Source organism: Rhinichthys klamathensis, unplaced genomic scaffold (assembly GCF_029890125.1).
Source record: "Rhinichthys klamathensis goyatoka isolate OS25496 unplaced genomic scaffold, OSU_Roscu_1.1 h1tg001490l_1, whole genome shotgun sequence".
Lineage (NCBI taxonomy): Eukaryota > Metazoa > Chordata > Actinopteri > Cypriniformes > Leuciscidae > Rhinichthys > Rhinichthys klamathensis.
In genome coordinates, this window is record NW_026607460.1 from 33,017 (window position 1) to 57,656 (window position 24,640).

Genomic DNA, 24,640 nt, shown 5'->3' on the forward strand with positions numbered 1-24,640 from the left:
ATTTAGTTATTGCGAATGACAATTTTTTTTATTAAAAAATAAGACAAGGTAGTTGAGTTTAATCTATCTATCTATCTATCTATCTATCTATCTATCTATCTATCTATATATATATACACACACATATATATATATATATATATATATATACACACTATATATTATGCCTTTATGAAGTGAGATCTTTTTATACGTATGTTTATCTTTCAAGAAAGAGGCAAGATTAATTTAAATTTAAAACAAATAACTAAGCAACATAAATGAAAGAACTGGATATACATTAGGCATTCATGGATCCAGAGATCTCTGCGCCCTCTAGATGTGAGACAGTACCGATTGAAATCACACAAAACCATCTATGTTTATGCATTAATTACATAAAGAAAATAAATGAAAACCAGTACATTTATGATGAATTAATAACATCCATGGAAACTTGGATTCCTCGCGTTTTCATGTCTTTTTCCCCCCCTTTTTTGAAGATGTCTTTGTATCTTCCACGGGATTTGGCGTCGTGACGTCAGCACGTCCTCACCTCTCGCGAGCGCAGGATTCTGGAGCAGCGACAAACTCTCGCTTTAAATTTTGTTTTAACTATTTTTTTCTGCATTAATTGTTCTTTTTCGAAGCCAAACTAGGCGACGGAATACTTTGTTTGTGGCTAGTGTCGTTTAAAGAGCGCCTTGTGCTTTTAAAGTTGTCGATTTGTACTTTTATCCCGGTGTTTTTCCTCATGGATCAGATGGTGACGCGTCAGAATAATTGACACTAATAAACGCGATTCATTAATTCATATTTTCAAATTACAACATGTCAGTAAACGTCGGGTTTACGCGTCGATTTTAAACGCTAAAATTGTTTTATTCCTGCGCTTAAATGATTATAATTTTGATTACTCTTACTTTAGCTGCTAATGCTAACTAGCGCAGGCCGCTGTTGGAGTTTATTTATATATGAGTATTTTTGTATTTATATGATGGATATGTGTATTTGAGTGTATATGAATGGTAGTGAGAGTCTGATGGTCTTTCTGAAGTCTTTGATTGATCAGGGATGTTTTCTCCATCACTTCAGACTCAGATCTCTAGTATCTAGGGATGTTTCTCACTCATTATAAAGGCCTTGTTTATTTTCTTTATTTTTTCGCTCACTCTGCGATCTTTTTAAAAGTGATTGGTGACTTATTTCACTCATGTCGAAAAGTTTGATGGCTTGACGAACAATTTGCGCCGTAGTTTATCTTTTAAATGTATTGGCTGTGATTGACTCGACATAATACAGAAGAGGAGAAACAAACCCTGCTGAGAGTCAAGGTAATTAAATACTACTGATCTATAATGTTACTGATCTGATCTTCTGTCTGTTACTGATCTGATCTTCTGTCTGTTACTGATCTGATCTTCTGTCTGTTACTGATCTGATCTTCTGTCTGTTACTGATCTGATCTTCTGTCTGTTACTGATCTGATCTTCTGTCCGTTACTGATCTGATCTTCTGTCTGTTACTGATCTGATCTTCTGTCTGTTACTGATCTGATCTTCTGTCCGTTACTGATCTGATCTTCTGTCTGTTACTGATCTGATCTTCTGTCTGTTACTGATCTGATCTTCTGTCTGTTACTGATCTGATCTTCTGTCCGTTACTGATCTGATCTTCTGTCCGTTACTGATCTGATCTTCTGTCCGTTACTGATCTGATCTTCTGTCTGTTACTGATCTGATCTTCTGTCTGTTACTGATCTGATCTTCTGTCTGTTACTGATCTGATCTTATGTCTGTTACTGATCTGATCTTCTGTCTGTTACTGATCTGATCTTCTGTCTGTTACTGATCTGATCTTCTGTCTGTTACTGATCTGATCTTCTGTCTGTTACTGATCTGATCTTATGTCTGTTACTGATCTGATCTTCTGTCTGTTACTGATCTGATCTTCTGTCTGTTACTGATCTGATCTTCTGTCCGTTACTGATCTGATCTTCTGTCCGTTACTGATCTGATCTTCTGTCCGTTACTGATCTGATCTTCTGTCCGTTACTGATCTGATCTTCTGTCCGTTACTGATCTGATCTGCTGTCCGTTACTGATCTGATCTTCTGTCTGTTACTGATCTGATCTTCTGTCTGTTACTGATCTGATCTGCTGTCCGTTACTGATCTGATCTTCTGTCTGTTACTGATCTGATCTTCTGTCCGTTACTGATCTGATCTTCTGTCTGTTACTGATCTGATCTTCTGTCTGTTACTGATCTGATCTTCTGTCTGTTACTGATCTGATCTTCTGTCTGTTACTGATCTGATCTTCTGTCTGTTACTGATCTGATCTGCTGTCCGTTACTGATCTGATCTTCTGTCTGTTACTGATCTGATCTTCTGTCTGTTACTGATCTGATCTTCTGTCTGTTACTGATCTGATCTTCTGTCCGTTACTGATCTGATCTTCTGTCCGTTACTGATCTGATCTTCTGTCCGTTACTGATCTGATCTTCTGTCTGTTACTGATCTGATCTTCTGTCTGTTACTGATCTGATCTTCTGTCCGTTACTGATCTGATCTTCTGTCCGTTACTGATCTGATCTTCTGTCTGTTACTGATCTGATCTTCTGTCTGTTACTGATCTGATCTTCTGTCTGTTACTGATCTGATCTTCTGTCTGTTACTGATCTGATCTTCTGTCTGTTACTGATCTGATCTTCTGTCTGTTACTGATCTGATCTTCTGTCCGTTACTGATCTGATCTTCTGTCTGTTACTGATCTGATCTTCTGTCTGTTACTGATCTGATCTTCTGTCTGTTACTGATCTGATCTTCTGTCTGTTACTGATCTGATCTTCTGTCCGTTACTGATCTGATCTTCTGTCCGTTACTGATCTGATCTTCTGTCCGTTACTGATCTGATCTGCTGTCCGTTACTGATCTGATCTTCTGTCTGTTACTGATCTGATCTTCTGTCTGTTACTGATCTGATCTTCTGTCTGTTACTGATCTGATCTTCTGTCCGTTACTGATCTGATCTTCTGTCCGTTACTGATCTGATCTTCTGTCCGTTACTGATCTGATCTTCTGTCCGTTACTGATCTGATCTTCTGTCTGTTACTGATCTGATCTTCTGTCTGTTACTGATCTGATCTTCTGTCTGTTACTGATCTGATCTTCTGTCTGTTACTGATCTGATCTTCTGTCCGTTACTGATCTGATCTTCTGTCTGTTACTGATCTGATCTTCTGTCTGTTACTGATCTGATCTGCTGTCTGTTACTGATCTGATCTGCTGTCTGTTACTGATCTGATCTGCTGTCTGTTACTGATCTGATCTTCTGTCTGTTACTGATCTGATCTGCTGTCCGTTACTGATCTGATCTTCTGTCCGTTACTGATCTGATCTTCTGTCCGTTACTGATCTGATCTGCTGTCTGTTACTGATCTGATCTTCTGTCCGTTACTGATCTGATCTTCTGTCTGTCACTGATCTGATCTTCTGTCCGTTACTGATCTGATCTTCTGTCGGTTACTGATCTGATCTTATGTCCGTTACTGATCTGATCTTCTGTCGGTTACTGATCTGATCTTCTGTCCGTTACTGATCTGATCTTCTGTCCGTTACTGATCTGATCTTCTGTCTGTTACTGATCTGATCTTATGTCCGTTACTGATCTGATCTGCTGTCTGTTACTGATCTGATCTTCTGTCCGTTACTGATCTGATCTTCTGTCCGTTACTGATCTGATCTTCTGTCGGTTACTGATCTGATCTTATGTCCGTTACTGATCTGATCTGCTGTCTGTTACTGATCTGATCTTCTGTCCGTTACTGATCTGATCTTCTGTCCGTTACTGATCTGATCTTCTGTCCGTTACTGATCTGATCTTCTGTCCGTTACTGATCTGATCTTCTGTCCGTTACTGATCTGATCTTCTGTCGGTTACTGATCTGATCTTATGTCCGTTACTGATCTGATCTTCTGTCGGTTACTGATCTGATCTTCTGTCTGTTACTGATCTGATCTTCTGTCTGTTACTGATCTGATCTTCTGTCCGTTACTGATCTGATCTTCTGTCCGTTACTGATCTGATCTTCTGTCCGTTACTGATCTGATCTTCTGTCTGTTACTGATCTGATCTTCTGTCTGTTACTGATCTGATCTTCTGTCTGTTACTGATCTGATCTTCTGTCTGTTACTGATCTGATCTTCTGTCCGTTACTGATCTGATCTTCTGTCTGTTACTGATCTGATCTTCTGTCCGTTACTGATCTGATCTTCTGTCCGTTACTGATCTGATCTGCTGTCCGTTACTGATCTGATCTTCTGTCTGTTACTGATCTGATCTTCTGTCCGTTACTGATCTGATCTTTTGTCCGTTACTGATCTGATCTTCTGTCGGTTACTGATCTGATCTTCTGTCCGTTACTGATCTGATCTTCTGTCTGTTACTGATCTGATCTTATGTCCGTTACTGATCTGATCTTCTGTCGGTTACTGATCTGATCTTATGTCCGTTACTGATCTGATCTTCTGTCCGTTACTGATCTGATCTTTTGTCTGTTACTGATCTGATCTTCTGTCTGTTACTGATCTGATCTTCTGTCCGGTACTGATCTGATCTTCTGTCCGTTACTGATCTGATCTGCTGTCCGTTACTGATCTGATCTTCTGTCTGTTACTGATCTGATCTTCTGTCCGTTACTGATCTGATCTTCTGTCTGTTACTGATCTGATCTTCTGTCTGTTACTGATCTGATCTTATGTCCGTTACTGATCTGATCTTCTGTCTGTTACTGATCTGATCTTCTGTCCGTTACTGATCTGATCTTCTGTCTGTTACTGATCTGATCTTCTGTCTGTTACTGATCTGATCTCCTGTCTGTTACTGATCTGATCTTCTGTCTGTTACTGATCTGATCTTCTGTCTGTTACTGATCTGATCTTCTGTCTGTTACTGATCTGATCTTCTGTCTGTCACTGATCTGATCTTCTGTCCGTTACTGATCTGATCTTCTGTCGGTTACTGATCTGATCTTATGTCCGTTACTGATCTGATCTTCTGTCGGTTACTGATCTGATCTTCTGTCTGTTACTGATCTGATCTTCTGTCTGTTACTGATCTGATCTTCTGTCCGTTACTGATCTGATCTTCTGTCCATTACTGATCTGATCTTCTGTCCGTTACTGATCTGATCTTCTGTCTGTTACTGATCTGATCTTCTGTCTGTTACTGATCTGATCTTCTGTCTGTTACTGATCTGATCTTCTGTCTGTTACTGATCTGATCTTCTGTCCGTTACTGATCTGATCTTCTGTCCGTTACTGATCTGATCTTCTGTCTGTTACTGATCTGATCTTCTGTCTGTTACTGATCTGATCTGCTGTCCGTTACTGATCTGATCTTCTGTCTGTTACTGATCTGATCTTCTGTCTGTTACTGATCTGATCTTCTGTCCGTTACTGATCTGATCTTCTGTCTGTTACTGATCTGATCTTCTGTCCGTTACTGATCTGATCTTCTGTCCGTTACTGATCTGATCTTCTGTCCGTTACTGATCTGATCTGCTGTCCGTTACTGATCTGATCTTCTGTCTGTTACTGATCTGATCTTTTGTCCGTTACTGATCTGATCTTCTGTCGGTTACTGATCTGATCTTATGTCCGTTACTGATCTGATCTTCTGTCTGTTACTGATCTGATCTGCTGTCCGTTACTGATCTGATCTTCTGTCTGTTACTGATCTGATCTTCTGTCCGTTACTGATCTGATCTTCTGTCTGTTACTGATCTGATCTTCTGTCCGTTACTGATCTGATCTTTTGTCCGTTACTGATCTGATCTTCTGTCGGTTACTGATCTGATCTTATGTCCGTTACTGATCTGATCTTCTGTCTGTTACTGATCTGATCTGCTGTCCGTTACTGATCTGATCTTCTGTCTGTTACTGATCTGATCTGCTGTCCGTTACTGATCTGATCTGCTGTCTGTTACTGATCTGATCTTCTGTCTGTCACTGATCTGATCTTCTGTCTGTTACTGATCTGATCTTCTGTCTGTTACTGATCTGATCTTCTGTCCGTTACTGATCTGATCTTCTGTCCGTTACTGATCTGATCTTTTGTCCGTTACTGATCTGATCTTCTGTCGGTTACTGATCTGATCTTATGTCCGTTACTGATCTGATCTTCTGTCTGTTACTGATCTGATCTGCTGTCCGTTACTGATCTGATCTTCTGTCTGTTACTGATCTGATCTTCTGTCTGTTACTGATCTGATCTTCTGTCCGTTACTGATCTGATCTTCTGTCTGTTACTGATCTGATCTTCTGTCCGTTACTGATCTGATCTTCTGTCCGTTACTGATCTGATCTTTTGTCCGTTACTGATCTGATCTTCTGTCGGTTACTGATCTGATCTTATGTCCGTTACTGATCTGATCTTCTGTCTGTTACTGATCTGATCTGCTGTCCGTTACTGATCTGATCTTCTGTCTGTTACTGATCTGATCTTCTGTCTGTTACTGATCTGATCTTCTGTCCGTTACTGATCTGATCTTCTGTCCGTTACTGATCTGATCTTCTGTCCGTTACTGATCTGATCTTCTGTCGGTTACTGATCTGATCTTCTGTCCGTTACTGATCTGATCTTCTGTCCGTTACTGATCTGATCTTCTGTCCGTTACTGATCTGATCTTCTGTCGGTTACTGATCTGATCTTCTGTCTGTTACTGATCTGATCTTCTGTCTGTCACTGATCTGATCTTCTGTCTGTTACTGATCTGATCTTCTGTCCGTTACTGATCTGATCTTCTGTCCGTTACTGATCTGATCTTCTGTCGGTTACTGATCTGATCTTCTGTCCGTTACTGATCTGATCTTTTGTCCGTTACTGATCTGATCTTCTGTCGGTTACTGATCTGATCTTCTGTCCGTTACTGATCTGATCTTCTGTCCGTTACTGATCTGATCTTTTGTCCGTTACTGATCTGATCTTCTGTCGGTTACTGATCTGATCTTATGTCCGTTACTGATCTGATCTTCTGTCTGTTACTGATCTGATCTGCTGTCCGTTACTGATCTGATCTGCTGTCTGTTACTGATCTGATCTGCTGTCCGTTACTGATCTGATCTTCTGTCCGTTACTGATCTGATCTTCTGTCTGTTACTGATCTGATCTGCTGTCTGTTACTGATCTGATCTTCTGTCCGTTACTGATCTGATCTGCTGTCTGTTACTGATCTGATCTGCTGTCCGTTACTGATCTGATCTGCTGTCGGTTACTGATCTGATCTGCTGTCCGTTACTGATCTGATCTTCTGTCCGTTACTGATCTGATCTTCTGTCCGTTACTGATCTGATCTTCTGTCCGTTACTGATCTGATCTTCTGTCTGTTACTGATCTGATCTTCTGTCCGTTACTGATCTGATCTGCTGTCCGTTACTGATCTGATCTTCTGTCCGTTACTGATCTGATCTGCTGTCTGTTACTGATCTGATCTTCTGTCTGTTACTGATCTGATCTTCTGTCCGTTACTGATCTGATCTGCTGTCTGTTACTGATCTGATCTTCTGTCCGTTACTGATCTGATCTGCTGTCTGTTACTGATCTGATCTTTTGTCCGTTACTGATCTGATCTTCTGTCGGTTACTGATCTGATCTTTTGTCCGTTACTGATCTGATCTTCTGTCTGTTACTGATCTGATCTTCTGTCTGGTACTGATCTGATCTTCTGTCTGTTACTGATCTGATCTTCTGTCTGTTACTGATCTGATCTTCTGTCTGTTACTGATCTGATCTTCTGTCTGTTACTGATCTGATCTGCTGTCCGTTACTGATCTGATCTTCTGTCCGTTACTGATCTGATCTTCTGTCCGTTACTGATCTGATCTTCTGTCTGTTACTGATCTGATCTTCTGTCTGTTACTGATCTGATCTTCTGTCTGTTACTGATCTGATCTTCTGTCTGTTACTGATCTGATCTTCTGTCCGTTACTGATCTGATCTTCTGTCCGTTACTGATCTGATCTTCTGTCTGTTACTGATCTGATCTTCTGTCCGTTACTGATCTGATCTTCTGTCTGTTACTGATCTGATCTTCTGTCCGTTACTGATCTGATCTTCTGTCTGTTACTGATCTGATCTTCTGTCTGTTACTGATCTGATCTGCTGTCCGTTACTGATCTGATCTGCTGTCCGTTACTGATCTGATCTGCTGTCCGTTACTGATCTGATCTTCTGTCTGTTACTGATCTGATCTTCTGTCCGTTACTGATCTGATCTTTTGTCCGTTACTGATCTGATCTTCTGTCGGTTACTGATCTGATCTTATGTCCGTTACTGATCTGATCTTCTGTCCGTTACTGATCTGATCTTCTGTCTGTTACTGATCTGATCTTCTGTCTGTTACTGATCTGATCTTCTGTCTGGTACTGATCTGATCTTCTGTCTGTTACTGATCTGATCTTCTGTCTGTTACTGATCTGATCTTCTGTCTGTTACTGATCTGATCTTCTGTCTGTTACTGATCTGATCTTCTGTCTGTTACTGATCTGATCTTCTGTCTGTTACTGATCTGATCTTCTGTCCGTTACTGATCTGATCTTCTGTCCGTTACTGATCTGATCTTCTGTCTGTTACTGATCTGATCTGCTGTCTGTTACTGATCTGATCTTCTGTCTGTTACTGATCTGATCTTCTGTCCGTTACTGATCTGATCTTCTGTCCGTTACTGATCTGATCTTCTGTCTGTTACTGATCTGATCTTCTGTCTGTTACTGATCTGATCTTCTGTCTGTTACTGATCTGATCTTCTGTCTGTTACTGATCTGATCTTCTGTCTGTTACTGATCTGATCTTCTGTCTGTTACTGATCTGATCTTCTGTCCGTTACTGATCTGATCTTCTGTCTGTTACTGATCTGATCTTCTGTCCGTTACTGATCTGATCTTCTGTCTGTTACTGATCTGATCTTCTGTCCGTTACTGATCTGATCTTCTGTCCGTTACTGATCTGATCTGCTGTCCGTTACTTATCTGATCTTCTGTCTGTTACTGATCTGATCTTCTGTCCGTTACTGATCTGATCTTCTGTCTGTTACTGATCTGATCTTCTGTCCGTTACTGATCTGATCTTCTGTCTGTTACTGATCTGATCTTATGTCCGTTACTGATCTGATCTTCTGTCTGTTACTGATCTGATCTTTTGTCCGTTACTGATCTGATCTTCTGTCGGTTACTGATCTGATCTTCTGTCTGTTACTGATCTGATCTTCTGTCTGTTACTGATCTGATCTTATGTCCGTTACTGATCTGATCTTCTGTCGGTTACTGATCTGATCTTATGTCCGTTACTGATCTGATCTTCTGTCTGTTACTGATCTGATCTTATGTCCGTTACTGATCTGATCTTCTGTCGGTTACTGATCTGATCTTATGTCCGTTACTGATCTGATCTTCTGTCCGTTACTGATCTGATCTTTTGTCTGTTACTGATCTGATCTTCTGTCTGTTACTGATCTGATCTTCTGTCCGGTACTGATCTGATCTTCTGTCCGTTACTGATCTGATCTGCTGTCCGTTACTGATCTGATCTTCTGTCTGTTACTGATCTGATCTTCTGTCCGTTACTGATCTGATCTTCTGTCTGTTACTGATCTGATCTTCTGTCCGGTACTGATCTGATCTTCTGTCCGTTACTGATCTGATCTGCTGTCCGTTACTGATCTGATCTTCTGTCTGTTACTGATCTGATCTTCTGTCCGTTACTGATCTGATCTTCTGTCTGTTACTGATCTGATCTTCTGTCTGTTACTGATCTGATCTTATGTCCGTTACTGATCTGATCTTCTGTCTGTTACTGATCTGATCTTCTGTCCGTTACTGATCTGATCTTCTGTCTGTTACTGATCTGATCTTCTGTCTGTTACTGATCTGATCTTCTGTCTGTTACTGATCTGATCTTCTGTCTGTTACTGATCTGATCTTCTGTCTGTTACTGATCTGATCTTCTGTCTGTTACTGATCTGATCTTCTGTCTGTCACTGATCTGATCTTCTGTCCGTTACTGATCTGATCTTCTGTCGGTTACTGATCTGATCTTATGTCCGTTACTGATCTGATCTTCTGTCGGTTACTGATCTGATCTTCTGTCTGTTACTGATCTGATCTTCTGTCTGTTACTGATCTGATCTTCTGTCTGTTACTGATCTGATCTTCTGTCTGGTACTGATCTGATCTTCTGTCCGTTACTGATCTGATCTTCTGTCCGTTACTGATCTGATCTTCTGTCTGTTACTGATCTGATCTTCTGTCTGTTACTGATCTGATCTGCTGTCCGTTACTGATCTGATCTTCTGTCCGTTACTGATCTGATCTTCTGTCTGGTACTGATCTGATCTTCTGTCCGTTACTGATCTGATCTTCTGTCTGTTACTGATCTGATCTTCTGTCTGTTACTGATCTGATCTTCTGTCCGTTACTGATCTAAACTTCTGTCTGTTACTGATCTGATCTTCTGTCTGTTACTGATCTGATCTGCTGTCCGTTACTGATCTGATCTTCTGTCCGTTACTGATCTGATCTTCTGTCTGGTACTGATCTGATCTTCTGTCCGTTACTGATCTGATCTTCTGTCCGTTACTGATCTGATCTTCTGTCTGGTACTGATCTGATCTTCTGTCCGTTACTGATCTGATCTTCTGTCTGTTACTGATCTGATCTTCTGTCTGTTACTGATCTGATCTTCTGTCTGTTACTGATCTGATCTGCTGACTGTTACTGATCTGATCTTATGTCCGTTACTGATCTGATCTTCTGTCCGTTACTGATCTGATCTTATGTCCGTTACTGATCTGATCTTCTGTCTGTTACTGATCTGATCTTCTGTCTGTTACTGATCTGATCTTCTGTCTGTCACTGATCTGATCTTCTGTCCGTTACTGATCTGATCTTCTGTCGGTTACTGATCTGATCTTATGTCCGTTACTGATCTGATCTTCTGTCGGTTACTGATCTGATCTTCTGTCTGTTACTGATCTGATCTTCTGTCTGTTACTGATCTGATCTTCTGTCTGTTACTGATCTGATCTTCTGTCTGGTACTGATCTGATCTTCTGTCCGTTACTGATCTGATCTTCTGTCCGTTACTGATCTGATCTTCTGTCTGGTACTGATCTGATCTTCTGTCCGTTACTGATCTGATCTTCTGTCTGTTACTGATCTGATCTTCTGTCTGTTACTGATCTGATCTTCTGTCTGTTACTGATCTGATCTGCTGACTGTTACTGATCTGATCTTATGTCCGTTACTGATCTGATCTTCTGTCCGTTACTGATCTGATCTTATGTCCGTTACTGATCTGATCTTCTGTCCGTTACTGATCTGATCTTCTGTCTGTTACTGATCTGATCTTCTGTCTGTTACTGATCTGATCTTATGTCCGTTACTGATCTGATCTTCTGTCCGTTACTGATCTGATCTTATGTCCTTTACTGATCTGATCTTCTGTCTGTTACTGATCTGATCTGCTGTCTGTTACTGATCTGATCTTATGTCCGTTACTGATCTGATCTTCTGTCCGTTACTGATCTGATCTTATGTCCGTTACTGATCTGATCTTCTGTCCGTTACTGATCTGATCTTCTGTCTGTTACTGATCTGATCTTCTGTCTGTTACTGATCTGATCTTATGTCCGTTACTGATCTGATCTTCTGTCCGTTACTGATCTGATCTTATGTCCGTTACTGATCTGATCTTCTGTCTGTTACTGATCTGATCTTATGTCCGTTACTGATCTGATCTTCTGTCTGTTACTGATCTGATCTTCTGTCTGTTACTGATCTGATCTTATGTCCGTTACTGATCTGATCTTCTGTCCGTTACTGATCTGATCTTCTGTCTGTTACTGATCTGATCTTCTGTCCGTTACTGATCTGATCTTATGTCCGTTACTGATCTGATCTTCTGTCTGTTACTGATCTGATCTTATGTCCGTTACTGATCTGATCTTCTGTCCGTTACTGATCTGATCTTCTGTCGGTTACTGATATGATCTTCTGTCTGTTACTGATCTGATCTTCTGTCTGTTACTGATCTGATCTTATGTCCGTTACTGATCTGATCTTCTGTCCGTTACTGATCTGATCTTATGTCCGTTACTGATCTGATCTGCTGTCTGTTACTGATCTGATCTTATGTCCGTTACTGATCTGATCTTCTGTCTGGTACTGATCTGATCTTCTGTCCGTTACTGATCTGATCTTCTGTCCGTTACTGATCTGATCTTCTGTCTGGTACTGATCTGATCTTCTGTCCGTTACTGATCTGATCTTCTGTCTGTTACTGATCTGATCTTCTGTCTGTTACTGATCTGATCTTCTGTCTGTTACTGATCTGATCTTCTGTCTGTTACTGATCTGATCTTCTGTCCGTTACTGATCTGATCTTCTGTCTGTTACTGATCTGATCTTCTGTCCGTTACTGATCTGATCTTCTGTCTGTTACTGATCTGATCTTCTGTCCGTTACTGATCTGATCTTCTGTCTGTTACTGATCTGATCTTCTGTCCGTTACTGATCTGATCTTCTGTCTGTTACTGATCTGATCTTCTGTCCGTTACTGATCTGATCTTCTGTCTGTTACTGATCTGATCTTCTGTCCGTTACTGATCTGATCTTCTGTCTGTTACTGATCTGATCTTCTGTCCGTTACTGATCTGATCTTCTGTCCGTTACTGATCTGATCTTCTGTCTGTTACTGATCTGATCTTCTGTCCGTTACTGATCTGATCTTCTGTCCGTTACTGATCTGATCTTCTGTCTGTTACTGATCTGATCTTCTGTCTGTTACTGATCTGATCTTCTGTCCGTTACTGATCTGATCTTCTGTCTGTTACTGATCTGATCTTCTGTCCGTTACTGATCTGATCTTCTGTCTGTTACTGATCTGATCTTCTGTCTGTTACTGATCTGATCTTATGTCCGTTACTGATCTGATCTTCTGTCCGTTACTGATCTGATCTTATGTCCGTTACTGATCTGATCTGCTGTCTGTTACTGATCTGATCTTCTTTCTGGTACTGATCTGATCTTCTGTCCGTTACTGATCTGATCTTCTGTCCGTTACTGATCTGATCTTCTGTCTGGTACTGATCTGATCTTCTGTCCGTTACTGATCTGATCTTCTGTCTGTTACTGATCTGATCTTCTGTCTGTTACTGATCTGATCTTCTGTCTGTTACTGATCTGATCTTCTGTCTGTTACTGATCTGATCTTCTGTCCGTTACTGATCTGATCTTCTGTCTGTTACTGATCTGATCTTCTGTCTGGTACTGATCTGATCTTCTGTCCGTTACTGATCTGATCTTCTGTCCGTTACTGATCTGATCTTCTGTCCGTTACTGATCTGATCTTCTGTCCGTTACTGATCTGATCTTCTGTCCGTTACTGATCTGATCTTCTGTCTGTTACTGATCTGATCTTCTGTCCGTTACTGATCTGATCTTCTGTCCGTTACTGATCTGATCTTCTGTCTGTTACTGATCTGATCTTCTGTCTGGTACTGATCTGATCTTCTGTCCGTTACTGATCTGATCTTCTGTCTGTTACTGATCTGATCTTCTGTCCGTTACTGATCTGATCTGCTGTCCGTTACTGATCTGATCTTCTGTCCGTTACTGATCTGATCTGCTGTCTGTTACTGATCTGATCTTCTGTCCGTTACTGATCTGATCTTCTGTCTGTTACTGATCTGATCTTCTGTCCGTTACTGATCTGATCTGCTGTCTGTTACTGATCTGATCTTCTGTCCGTTACTGATCTGATCTTCTGTCCGTTACTGATCTGATCTTCTGTCTGTTACTGATCTGATCTTCTGTCTGTTACTGATCTGATCTTCTGTCCGTTACTGATCTGATCTTCTGTCCGTTACTGATCTGATCTTCTGTCTGTTACTGATCTGATCTTCTGTCTGTTACTGATCTGATCTTCTGTCCGTTACTGATCTGATCTTCTGTCTGTTACTGATCTGATCTTCTGTCTGTTACTGATCTGATCTTCTGTCTGATCTGATCTTCTGTCCGTTACTGATCTGATCTTCTGTCCGTTACTGATCTGATCTTCTGTCTGTTACTGATCTGATCTGCTGTCTGTTACTGATCTGATCTGCTGTCTGTTACTGATCTGATCTTCTGTCCGTGACTGATCTGATCTTCTGTCTGTTACTGATCTGATCTTCTGTCCGTTACTGATCTGATCTTCTGTCCGTTACTGATCTGATCTTCTGTCTGTTACTGATCTGATCTTCTGTCCGTTACTGATCTGATCTTCTGTCCGTTACTGATCTGATCTTCTGTCTGTTACTGATCTGATCTTCTGTCTGTTACTGATCTGATCTTCTGTCCGTTACTGATCTGATCTTCTGTCCGTTACTGATCTGATCTTCTGTCTGTTACTGATCTGATCTTCTGTCTGTTACTGATCTGATCTTCTGTCCGTTACTGATCTGATCTTCTGTCTGTTACTGATCTGATCTTCTGTCTGTTACTGATCTGATCTTCTGTCCGTTACTGATCTGATCTTCTGTCCGTTACTGATCTGATCTTCTGTCTGTTACTGATCTGATCTGCTGTCTGTTACTGATCTGATCTTCTGTCCGTTACTGATCTGATCTTCTGTCTGTTACTGATCTGATCTTCTGTCCGTTACTGATCTGATCTTCTGTCCGTTACTGATCTGATCTTCTGTCTGTTACTGATCTGATCTTCTGTCCGTTACTGATCTGATCTTCTGTCCGTTACTGATCTGATCTTCTGTCTGTTACTGATCTGATCTTCTGTCTGTTACTGATCTGATCTTCTGTCCGTTACTGATCTGATCTTCTGTCTGTTACTGATCTGATCTTCTGTCTGTTACTGATCTGATCTTCTGTCTGATCTGATCTTCTGTCCGTTACTGATCTGATCTTCTGTCCGTTACTGATCTGATCTTCTGTCTGTTACTGATCTGATCTGCTGTCTGTTACTGATCTGATCTGCTGTCTGTTACTGATCTGATCTTCTGTCCGTGACTGATCTGATCTTCTGTCTGTTACTGATCTGATCTTCTGTCCGTTACTGATCTGATCTTCTGTCCGTTACTGATCTGATCTGCTGTCTGTTACTGATCTGATCTTCTGTCCGTTACTGATCTGATCTTCTGTCTGTTACTGATCTGATCTGCTGTCTGTTACTGATCTGATCTTTTGTCTGTTACTGATCTGATCTTCTGTCTGGTACTGATCTGATCTTCTGTCCGTTACTGATCTGATCTTCTGTCTGTTACTGATCTGATCTTCGGTCCGTTACTGATCTGATCTTCTGTCCGTTACTGATCTGATCTTCTGTCTGTTACTGATCTGATCTTCTGTCTGTTACTGATCTGATCTGCTGTCTGTTACTGATCTGATCTTCTGTCCGTTACTGATCTGATCTTCTGTCTGTTACTGATCTCATCTTCTGTCTGTTACTGATCTGATCTTCTGTCCGTTACTGATCTGATCTTCTGTCTGTTACTGATCTGATCTTCTGTCTGTTACTGATCTGATCTTCTGTCTGATCTGATCTTCTGTCCGTTACTGATCTGATCTTCTGTCCGTTACTGATCTGATCTTCTGTCCGTTACTGATCTGATCTTCTGTCTGTTACTGATCTGATCTTCTGTCCGTTACTGATCTGATCTTCTGTCTGTTACTGATCTGATCTTCTGTCCGTTACTGATCTGATCTTCTGTCTGTTACTGATCTGATCTTCTGTCCGTTACTGATCTGATCTTCTGTCCGTTACTGATCTGATCTTCTGTCTGTTACTGATCTGATCTTCTGTCCGTTACTGATCTGATCTTCTGTCTGTTACTGATCTGATCTTCTGTCTGTTACTGATCTGATCTGCTGTCTGTTACTGATCTGATCTTCTGTCCGTTACTGATCTGATCTGCTGTCTGTTACTGATCTGATCTTCTGTCCGTTACTGATCTGATCTTCTGTCTGTTACTGATCTGATCTTCTGTCTGTTACTGATCTGATCTTCTGTCCGTTACTGATCTGATCTTCTGTCCGTTACTGATCTGATCTGCTGTCTGTTACTGATCTGATCTTCTGTCCGTTACTGATCTGATCTTCTGTCTGTTACTGATCTGATCTGCTGTCTGTTACTGATCTGATCTTCTGTCTGTTACTGATCTGATCTTCTGTCTGTTACTGATCTGATCTTCTGTCCGTTACTGATCTGATCTGCTGTCTGTTACTGATCTGATCTTCTGTCTGTTACTGATCTGATCTTCTGTCCGTTACTGATCTGATCTTCTGTCCGTTACTGATCTGATCTTCTGTCTGTTACTGATCTGATCTTCTGTCTGTTACTGATCTGATCTGCTGTCCGTTACTGATCTGATCTTCTGTCCGTTACTGATCTGATCTGCTGTCTGTTACTGATCTGATCTTCTGTCCGTTACTGATCTGATCTTCTGTCTGTTACTGATCTGATCTTCTGATCTGATCTTCTGTCTGATCTGATCTTCTGTCTGTTACTGATCTGATCTTCTGTCTGTTACTGATCTGATCTTCTGTCTGTTACTGATCTGATCTTCTGTCTGTTATTGATCTGATCTTCTGATCTGATCTTCTGTCTGGTACTGATCTTCTGTCCGTTACTGATCTGATCTTCTGTCTGTTACTGATCTGATCTTCTGTCCGTTACTGATCTGATCTTCTGTCTGTTATTGATCTGATCTTCTGATCTGATCTTCTGTCTGATCTGATCTTCTGTCCGTTACTGATCTGATCTTCTGTCCGTTACTGATCTGATCTTCTGTCGGTTACTTATCTGATCTTCTGTCGGTTACTGATCTGATCTTTTGTCCGTTACTGATCTGATCTTCTGTCTGTTACTGATCTGATCTTTTGTCCGTTACTGATCTGATCTTCTGTCCGTTACTGATCTGATCTTCTGTCCGTTACTGATCTGATCTTCTGTCCGTTACTGATCTGATCTTCTGTCCGTTACTGATCTGATCTGCTGTCTGTTACTGATCTGATCTTCTGTCTGTTACTGATCTGATCTGCTGTCCGTTACTGATCTGATCTTCTGTCTGTTACTGATCTGATCTTCTGTCCGTTACTGATCTGATCTTCTGTCTGTTACTGATCTGATCTTATGTCCGTTACTGATCTGATCTTCTGTCTGTTACTGATCTGATCTTCTGTCCGTTACTGATCTGATCTGCTGTCCGTTACTGATCTGATCTGCTGTCCGTTACTGATCTGATCTGCTGTCTGTTACTGATCTGATCTTCTGTCCGTTACTGATCTGATCTTCTGTCTGTTACTGATCTGATCTTATGTCCGTTACTGATCTGATCTTCTGTCCGTTACTGATCTGATCTTCTGTCTGTTACTGATCTGATCTTCTGTCCGTTACTGATCTGATCTTCTGTCTGTTACTGATCTGATCTTATGTCCGTTACTGATCTGATCTGCTGTCCGTTACTGATCTGATCTTCTGTCCGTTACTGATCTGATCTTCTGTCCGTTACTGATCTGATCTTCTGTCTGTTACTGATCTGATCTTATGTCCGTTACTGATCTGATCTTCTGTCCGTTACTGATCTGATCTTCTGTCTGTTACTGATCTGATCTTCTGTCCGTTACTGATCTGATCTTCTGTCTGTTACTGATCTGATCTTATGTCCGTTACTGATCTGATCTTCTGTCCGTTACTGATCTGATCTTCTGTCTGTTACTGATCTGATCTTCTGTCTGTTACTGATCTGATCTTCTGTCCGTTACTGATCTGATCTTCTGTCCGTTACTGATCTGATCTTCTGTCCGTTACTGATCTGATCTTCTGTCTGTTACTGATCTGATCTTCTGTCCGTTACTGATCTGATCTTCTGTCTGATCTGATCTTCTCTCCGTTACTGATCTGATCTGCTGTCCGTTACTGATCTGATCTTCTGTCCGTTACTGATCTGACCTGCTGTCCGTTACTGATCTGATCTGCTGTCCGTTACTGATCTGATCTTCTGTCCGTTACTGATCTGATCTGCTGTCCGTTACTGATCTGATCTTCTGTCGGTTACTGATCTGATCTTCTGTCTGTTACTGATCTGATCTTCTGTCCGTTACTGATCTGATCTTCTGTCTGTTACTGATCTGATCTGCTGTCCGTTACTGATCTGATCTTCTGTCGGTTACTGATCTGATCTTCTGTCGGTGACTGATCTGATCTTCTGTCGGTTACTGATCTGATCTTCTGTCTGTTACTGATCTGATCTTCTGTCCGTTACTGATCTGATCTTCTGTCCGTTACTGATCTGATCTTCTGTCTGTTACTGATCTGATCTTCTGTCGGTTACTGATCTGATCTTCTGTCTGTTACTGATCTGATCTTCTGTCCGTTACTGATCTGATCTTCTGTCTGTTACTGATCTGATCTGCTGTCCGTTACTGATCTGATCTTCTGTCGGTTACTGATCTGATCTTCTGTCGGTTACTGATCTGATCTTCTGTCGGTTACTGATCTGATCTTCTGTCGGTTACTGATCTGATCTTCTGTCTGTTACTGATCTGATCTTCTGTCCGTTACTGATCTGATCTTCTGTCCGTTACTGATCTGATCTTCTGTCTGTTACTGATCTGATCTTCTGTCCGTTACTGATCTGATCTTCTGTCTGTTACTGATCTGATCTTCTGTCTGTTACTGATCTGATCTCCTGTCTCTTACTGATCTGATCTTCTGTCTGTTACTGATCTGATCTTCTGTCTGTTACTGATCTGATCTTCTGTCTGTTACTGATCTGATCTTCTGTCTGTTACTGATCTGATCTTCTGTCTGTTACTGATCTGATCTTCTGTCGGTTACTGATCTTCTGTCGGTTACTGATCTGATCTTCTGTCTGTTACTGATCTGATCTTCTGTCTGTTACTGATCTGATCTTCTGTCTGTTACTGATCTGATCTTCTGTCGGTTACTGATCTGATCTTCTGTCGGTTACTGATCTGATCTTCTGTCTGTTACTGATCTGATCTTCTGTCTGTTACTGATCTGATCTTCTGTCCGTTACTGATCTGATCTTCTGTCCGTTACTGATCTGATCTTCTGTCTGTTACTGATCTGATCTTCTGTCTGTTACTGATCTGATCTTCTGTCCGTTACTGATCTGATCTTCTGTCTGTTACTGATCTGATCTTCTGTCGGTTACTGATCTGATCTTCTGTCGGTTACTGATCTGATCTTCTGTCGGTTACTGATCTGATCTTCTGTCTGTTACTGATCTGATCTTCTGTCTGTTACTGATCTGATCTTCTGTCTGTTACTGATCTGATCTTCTGTCTGGTACTGATCTGATCTTCTGTCCGTTACTGATCTGATCTTCTGTCTGTTACTGATCTGATCTTCTGTCTGTTACTGATCTGATCTTCTGTCTGTTACTGATCTGATCTTCTGTCTGTTACTGATCTGATCTTCTGTCCGTTACTGATCTGATCTTCTGTCCGTTACTGATCTGATCTTCTGTCCGTTACTGATCTGATCTTCTGTCCGTTACTGATCTGATCTTCTGTCGGTTACTGATCTGATCTTCTGTCGGTTACTGATCTGATCTTCTGTCGGTTACTGATCTGATCTTCTGTCGGTTACTGATCTGATCTTCTGTCTGTTACTGATCTGATCTTCTGTCCGTTACTGATCTGATCTTCTGTCTGTTACTGATCTGATCTTCTGTCTGTTACTGATCTGATCTTCTGTCCGTTACTGATCTGATCTTCTGTCTGTTACTGATCTGATCTTCTGTCTGTTACTGATCTGATCTTCTGTCTGTTACTGATCTGATCTTCTGTCCGTTACTGATCTGATCTTCTGTCTGTTACTGATCTGATCTTCTGTCTGTTACTGATCTGATCTTCTGTCTGTTACTGATCTGATCTTCTGTCTGTTACTGATCTGATCTTCTGTCCGTTACTGATCTGATCTTCTGTCGGTTACTGATCTGATCTTCTGTCTGTTACTGATCTGATCTTCTGTCTGTTACTGATCTGATCTTCTGTCCGTTACTGATCTGATCTTCTGTCTGTTACTGATCTGATCTTCTGTCTGTTACTGATCTGATCTTCTGTCCGTTACTGATCTGATCTTCTGTCTGTTACTGATCTGATCTTCTGTCTGTTACTGATCTGATCTTCTGTCGGTTACTGATCTGATCTGCTGTCTGTAGATGATGTGCGAGGTGATGCCCACTATCAGCGAGGCGGAGGTCGGTGGGAATGGAGGCGCTCTCGGATCCGGCTCTCCCGGACAGACGGACTCTGAGGGTCACTTTGAGTCTCTTATGGTGTCTATGCTGGAGGAGAGAGATCGGCTGCTGGACACACTCCGAGAGACGCAGGAGAACCTGTGTGTGACGCAGAGCAAACTCCACGAGATCAGCCACGACAGAGACTCCCTGCAGAGACAGCTCAACAGTGCACTCCCACAGGTAACAAGATCACCACAGGTAAAACGCGTCACACACACTCCCACAGGTAACACGCATCACACACACGTCACACGCTCTGCCACAGGTAACACACGTCACACGCTCTGCCACAGGTAACACGCATCACACGCTCTGTCACAGGTAACACACGTCACACGCTCTGCCACAGGTAACGCACGTCACACGCTCTGCCACAGGTAACACACGTCACACGCTCTGCCACAGGTAACACGCATCACACGCTCTGTCACAGGTAACACACGTCACACGCTCTGCCACAGGTAACACACGTCACACGCACTGCCACAGGTAACACACGTCACACGCTCTGCCACAGGTAACACGCATCACACGCTCTGTCACAGGTAACACACGTCACACGCTCTGTCACAGGTAACACACGTCACACGCACTGCCACAGGTAACACACGTCACACGCTCTGCCACAGGTAACACGCATCACACGCTCTGTCACAGGTAACACACGTCACACGCTCTGCCACAGGTAACACACGTCATACACACTGCCACAGGTAACACGCATCACACGCTCTGCCACAGGTAACACACGTCATACACACTGTCACAGGTAACACACGTCACACACACTGCCACAGGTAACACACGTCACACGCTCTGCCACAGGTAACACACGTCATACACACTGTCACAGGTAACACACGTCACACGCTCTGCCACAGGTAACACACGTCATACACACTGCCACAGGTAACACACGTCACACACACTGCCACAGGTAACACACGTCACACGCTCTGCCACAGGTAACACACGTCACACACACTGCCACAGGTAACACACGTCACACGCTCTGCCACAGGTAACACACGTCACACGCTCTGTCACAGGTAACACACGTCACACGCACTGCCACAGGTAACACACGTCACACGCTCTGCCACAGGTAACACGCATCACACGCTCTGTCACAGGTAACACACGTCACACGCTCTGCCACAGGTAACACACGTCATACACACTGCCACAGGTAACACGCATCACACGCTCTGCCACAGGTAACACACGTCATACACACTGTCACAGGTAACACACGTCACACACACTGCCACAGGTAACACACGTCACACGCTCTGCCACAGGTAACACACGTCATACACACTGTCACAGGTAACACACGTCACACGCTCTGCCACAGGTAACACACGTCATACACACTGTCACAGGTAACACACGTCACACACACTGCCACAGGTAACACACGTCACACGCTCTGCCACAGGTAACACACGTCACACACACTGTCACAGGTAACACACGTCACACGCTCTGCCACAGGTAACACACGTCATACACACTGCCACAGGTAACACACGTCACACGCACTGCCACAGGTAACACACGTCACACGCTCTGCCACAGGTAACACGCATCACACGCTCTGTCACAGGTAACACACGTCACACGCTCTGCCACAGGTAACACACGTCACACGCTCTGCCACAGGTAACACACGTCACACGCTCTGCCACAGGTAACACACGTCACACGCTCTGCCACAGGTAACACACGTCACACGCTCTGCCACAGGTAACACGCATCACACGCTCTGTCACAGGTAACACACGTCACACGCTCTGCCACAGGTAACACACGTCACACGCTCTGCCACAGGTAACACACGTCACACGCTCTGCCACAGGTAACACGCATCACACGCTCTGTCACAGGTAACACACGTCACACGCTCTGCCACAGGTAACACACGTCACACGCACTGCCACAGGTAACACACGTCACACGCTCTGCCACAGGTAACACGCATCACACGCTCTGTCACAGGTAACACACGTCACACGCTCTGTCACAGGTAACACACGTCACACGCACTGCCACAGGTAACACACGTCACACGCTCTGCCACAGGTAACACGCATCACACGCTCTGTCACAGGTAACACACGTCACACGCTCTGCCACAGGTAACACACGTCATACACACTGCCACAGGTAACACGCATCACACGCTCTGCCACAGGTAACACACGTCATACACACTGTCACAGGTAACACACGTCACACACACTGCCACAGGTAACACACGTCACACGCTCTGCCACAGGTAACACGCATCACACGCACTGCCACAGGTAACACACGTCACACGCTCTGCCACAGGTAACACACGTCATACACACTGCCACAGGTAACACGCATCACACGCACTGCCACAGGTAACACGCATCACACGCTCTGCCACAGGTAACACACGTCACACGCTCTGCCACAGGTAACACACGTCACACACACTGCCACAGGTAACACACGTCACACGCACTGCCACAGGTAACACACGTCACACGCTCTGCCACAGGTAACACACGTCACACACACTGCCACAGGTAACACACGTCACACGCACTGCCACAGGTAACACACGTCACACGCTCTGCCACAGGTAACACACGTCACACGCTCTGCCACAGGTAACACACGTCACACGCTCTGCCACAGGTAACACACGTCACACGCTCTGCCACAGGTAACACACGTCACACACACTGCCACAGGTAACACACGTCACACGCACTGCCACAGGTAACACACGTCACACGCTCTGCCACAGGTAACACACGTCACACGCACTGCCACAGGTAACACACGTCACACGCTCTGCCACAGGTAACACACGTCACACACACTGCCACAGGTAACACACGTCACACACACTGCCACAGGTAACACACGTCACACGCACTGCCACAGGTAACACACGTCACACACACTGCCACAGGTAACACACGTCACACACACTGCCACAGGTAACACGCGTCACACACACTGCCACAGGTAACACGCGTCACACACACTGCCACAGGTAACACACGTCACACGCTCTGTCACAGGTAACACACGTCACACGCACTGCCACAGGTAACACGCGTCACACACACAGCCACAGGTAACACGCACTGCCACAGGTAACACACGTCACACACACCGCCACAGGTAACACACGTCACACACACCGCCACAGGTAACACACGTCACACACACCGCCACAGGTAACACACGTCACACACACAGTGTCATCATCTGGGTCTGTCAGGACCCGTGACCCCTCGGGTTATTGCTTTGTGATCGTCGTTGCAAGTCAAGTCACCTTCATTTATACAGCGCTCACCAATATAGATTACAGTGATAAAATGAAATTAAAATACCAGAGATAGTTTTGGCTTTACAGCAGCTCGAGAGTAAAGTTATTGTCCAGCTAAAGTTTTTGATTTTTTTCACTCCCATTGCAAAGATCATTAGTTATTAACTTAGGGTCCGCTAACACGACACCGTTTTAACTGAAAACAGAAAACTTTTAATGTGTTCTGGCTGTTAATTTGCACGGCAACAGTGTCTGGCTCGAGACAAACTTTGAAATCGCTTCCAAGGTGCAAGTTTTTTAAATTTTTGAAAAATGTATCATCTTAGTGTAAACTTCAAAAACGTGAATCTGTGATAACGGTGACAGTGTGCTCATGCGAATTATGTGTTTAGTCTATAGGTATATTATAGACTTATACATATGATTATGCAAATTACCAATTAATCAGGTCTCTGCATGGAAAACTCCTGCCAGTTGCATGAATTAACATCAGTGAATAATGCATTTCCATTGACAAAACACTTGTGAAGACTAGCAGAGGTCACAGAGTGAGGTGCAGCACGACTTGAGCTGCACAAAATGCTTGATATGAAGTGCTTCAGACTATCTTCAATACAGTGAAATATAGACCTTTAGCAATCTAAACAGGCTTTTGAACAGCTCCTTTGATAACCTGCTGGATTATATTATTGTCAACTATACCATCTTTCAGAATGGAACTTGAAGTCCGTTTAATGTTGTTTTGTGTTTCATGGCGCTGAAGGAATTTGCTGCTCTTACAAAGGAAGTGAATATGTGTCGCGAGCAGCTTCTGGAGCGAGAGGAGGAGATCGCCGAGCTCAAGGCAGAGAGAAACAACACACGCGTGAGTTCTCAGACCGCTACAAGTTTATAGAAGTTACATACAAAAAAAATATTTATGTACAAACCCCATTTCCAGAAAAGTTGGGAAATTTTGTAAAATGAAATAAAAGCATCAATCTGTGATTTTAATTCTCTTGAACCTTTTTTTTTTAACGGACAA

At 42.8% G+C, this 24,640-nt stretch overlaps 1 protein-coding gene across 1 annotated transcript; it reads left to right on the forward strand.

Annotated features, from left to right (window-relative positions):
* Positions 1–501: 501 nt before the first annotated feature.
* On the forward strand, positions 502–24,481 carry LOC130079897 (liprin-alpha-1-like; the record flags this gene model as incomplete). Its single annotated transcript, XM_056245134.1, has 3 exons — positions 502–1,313; positions 20,220–20,480; positions 24,380–24,481. Coding segments are annotated over exons 2-3 (363 nt in total), but the record flags the coding sequence as incomplete, so codon positions are not given.
* Positions 24,482–24,640: the final 159 nt, after the last annotated feature.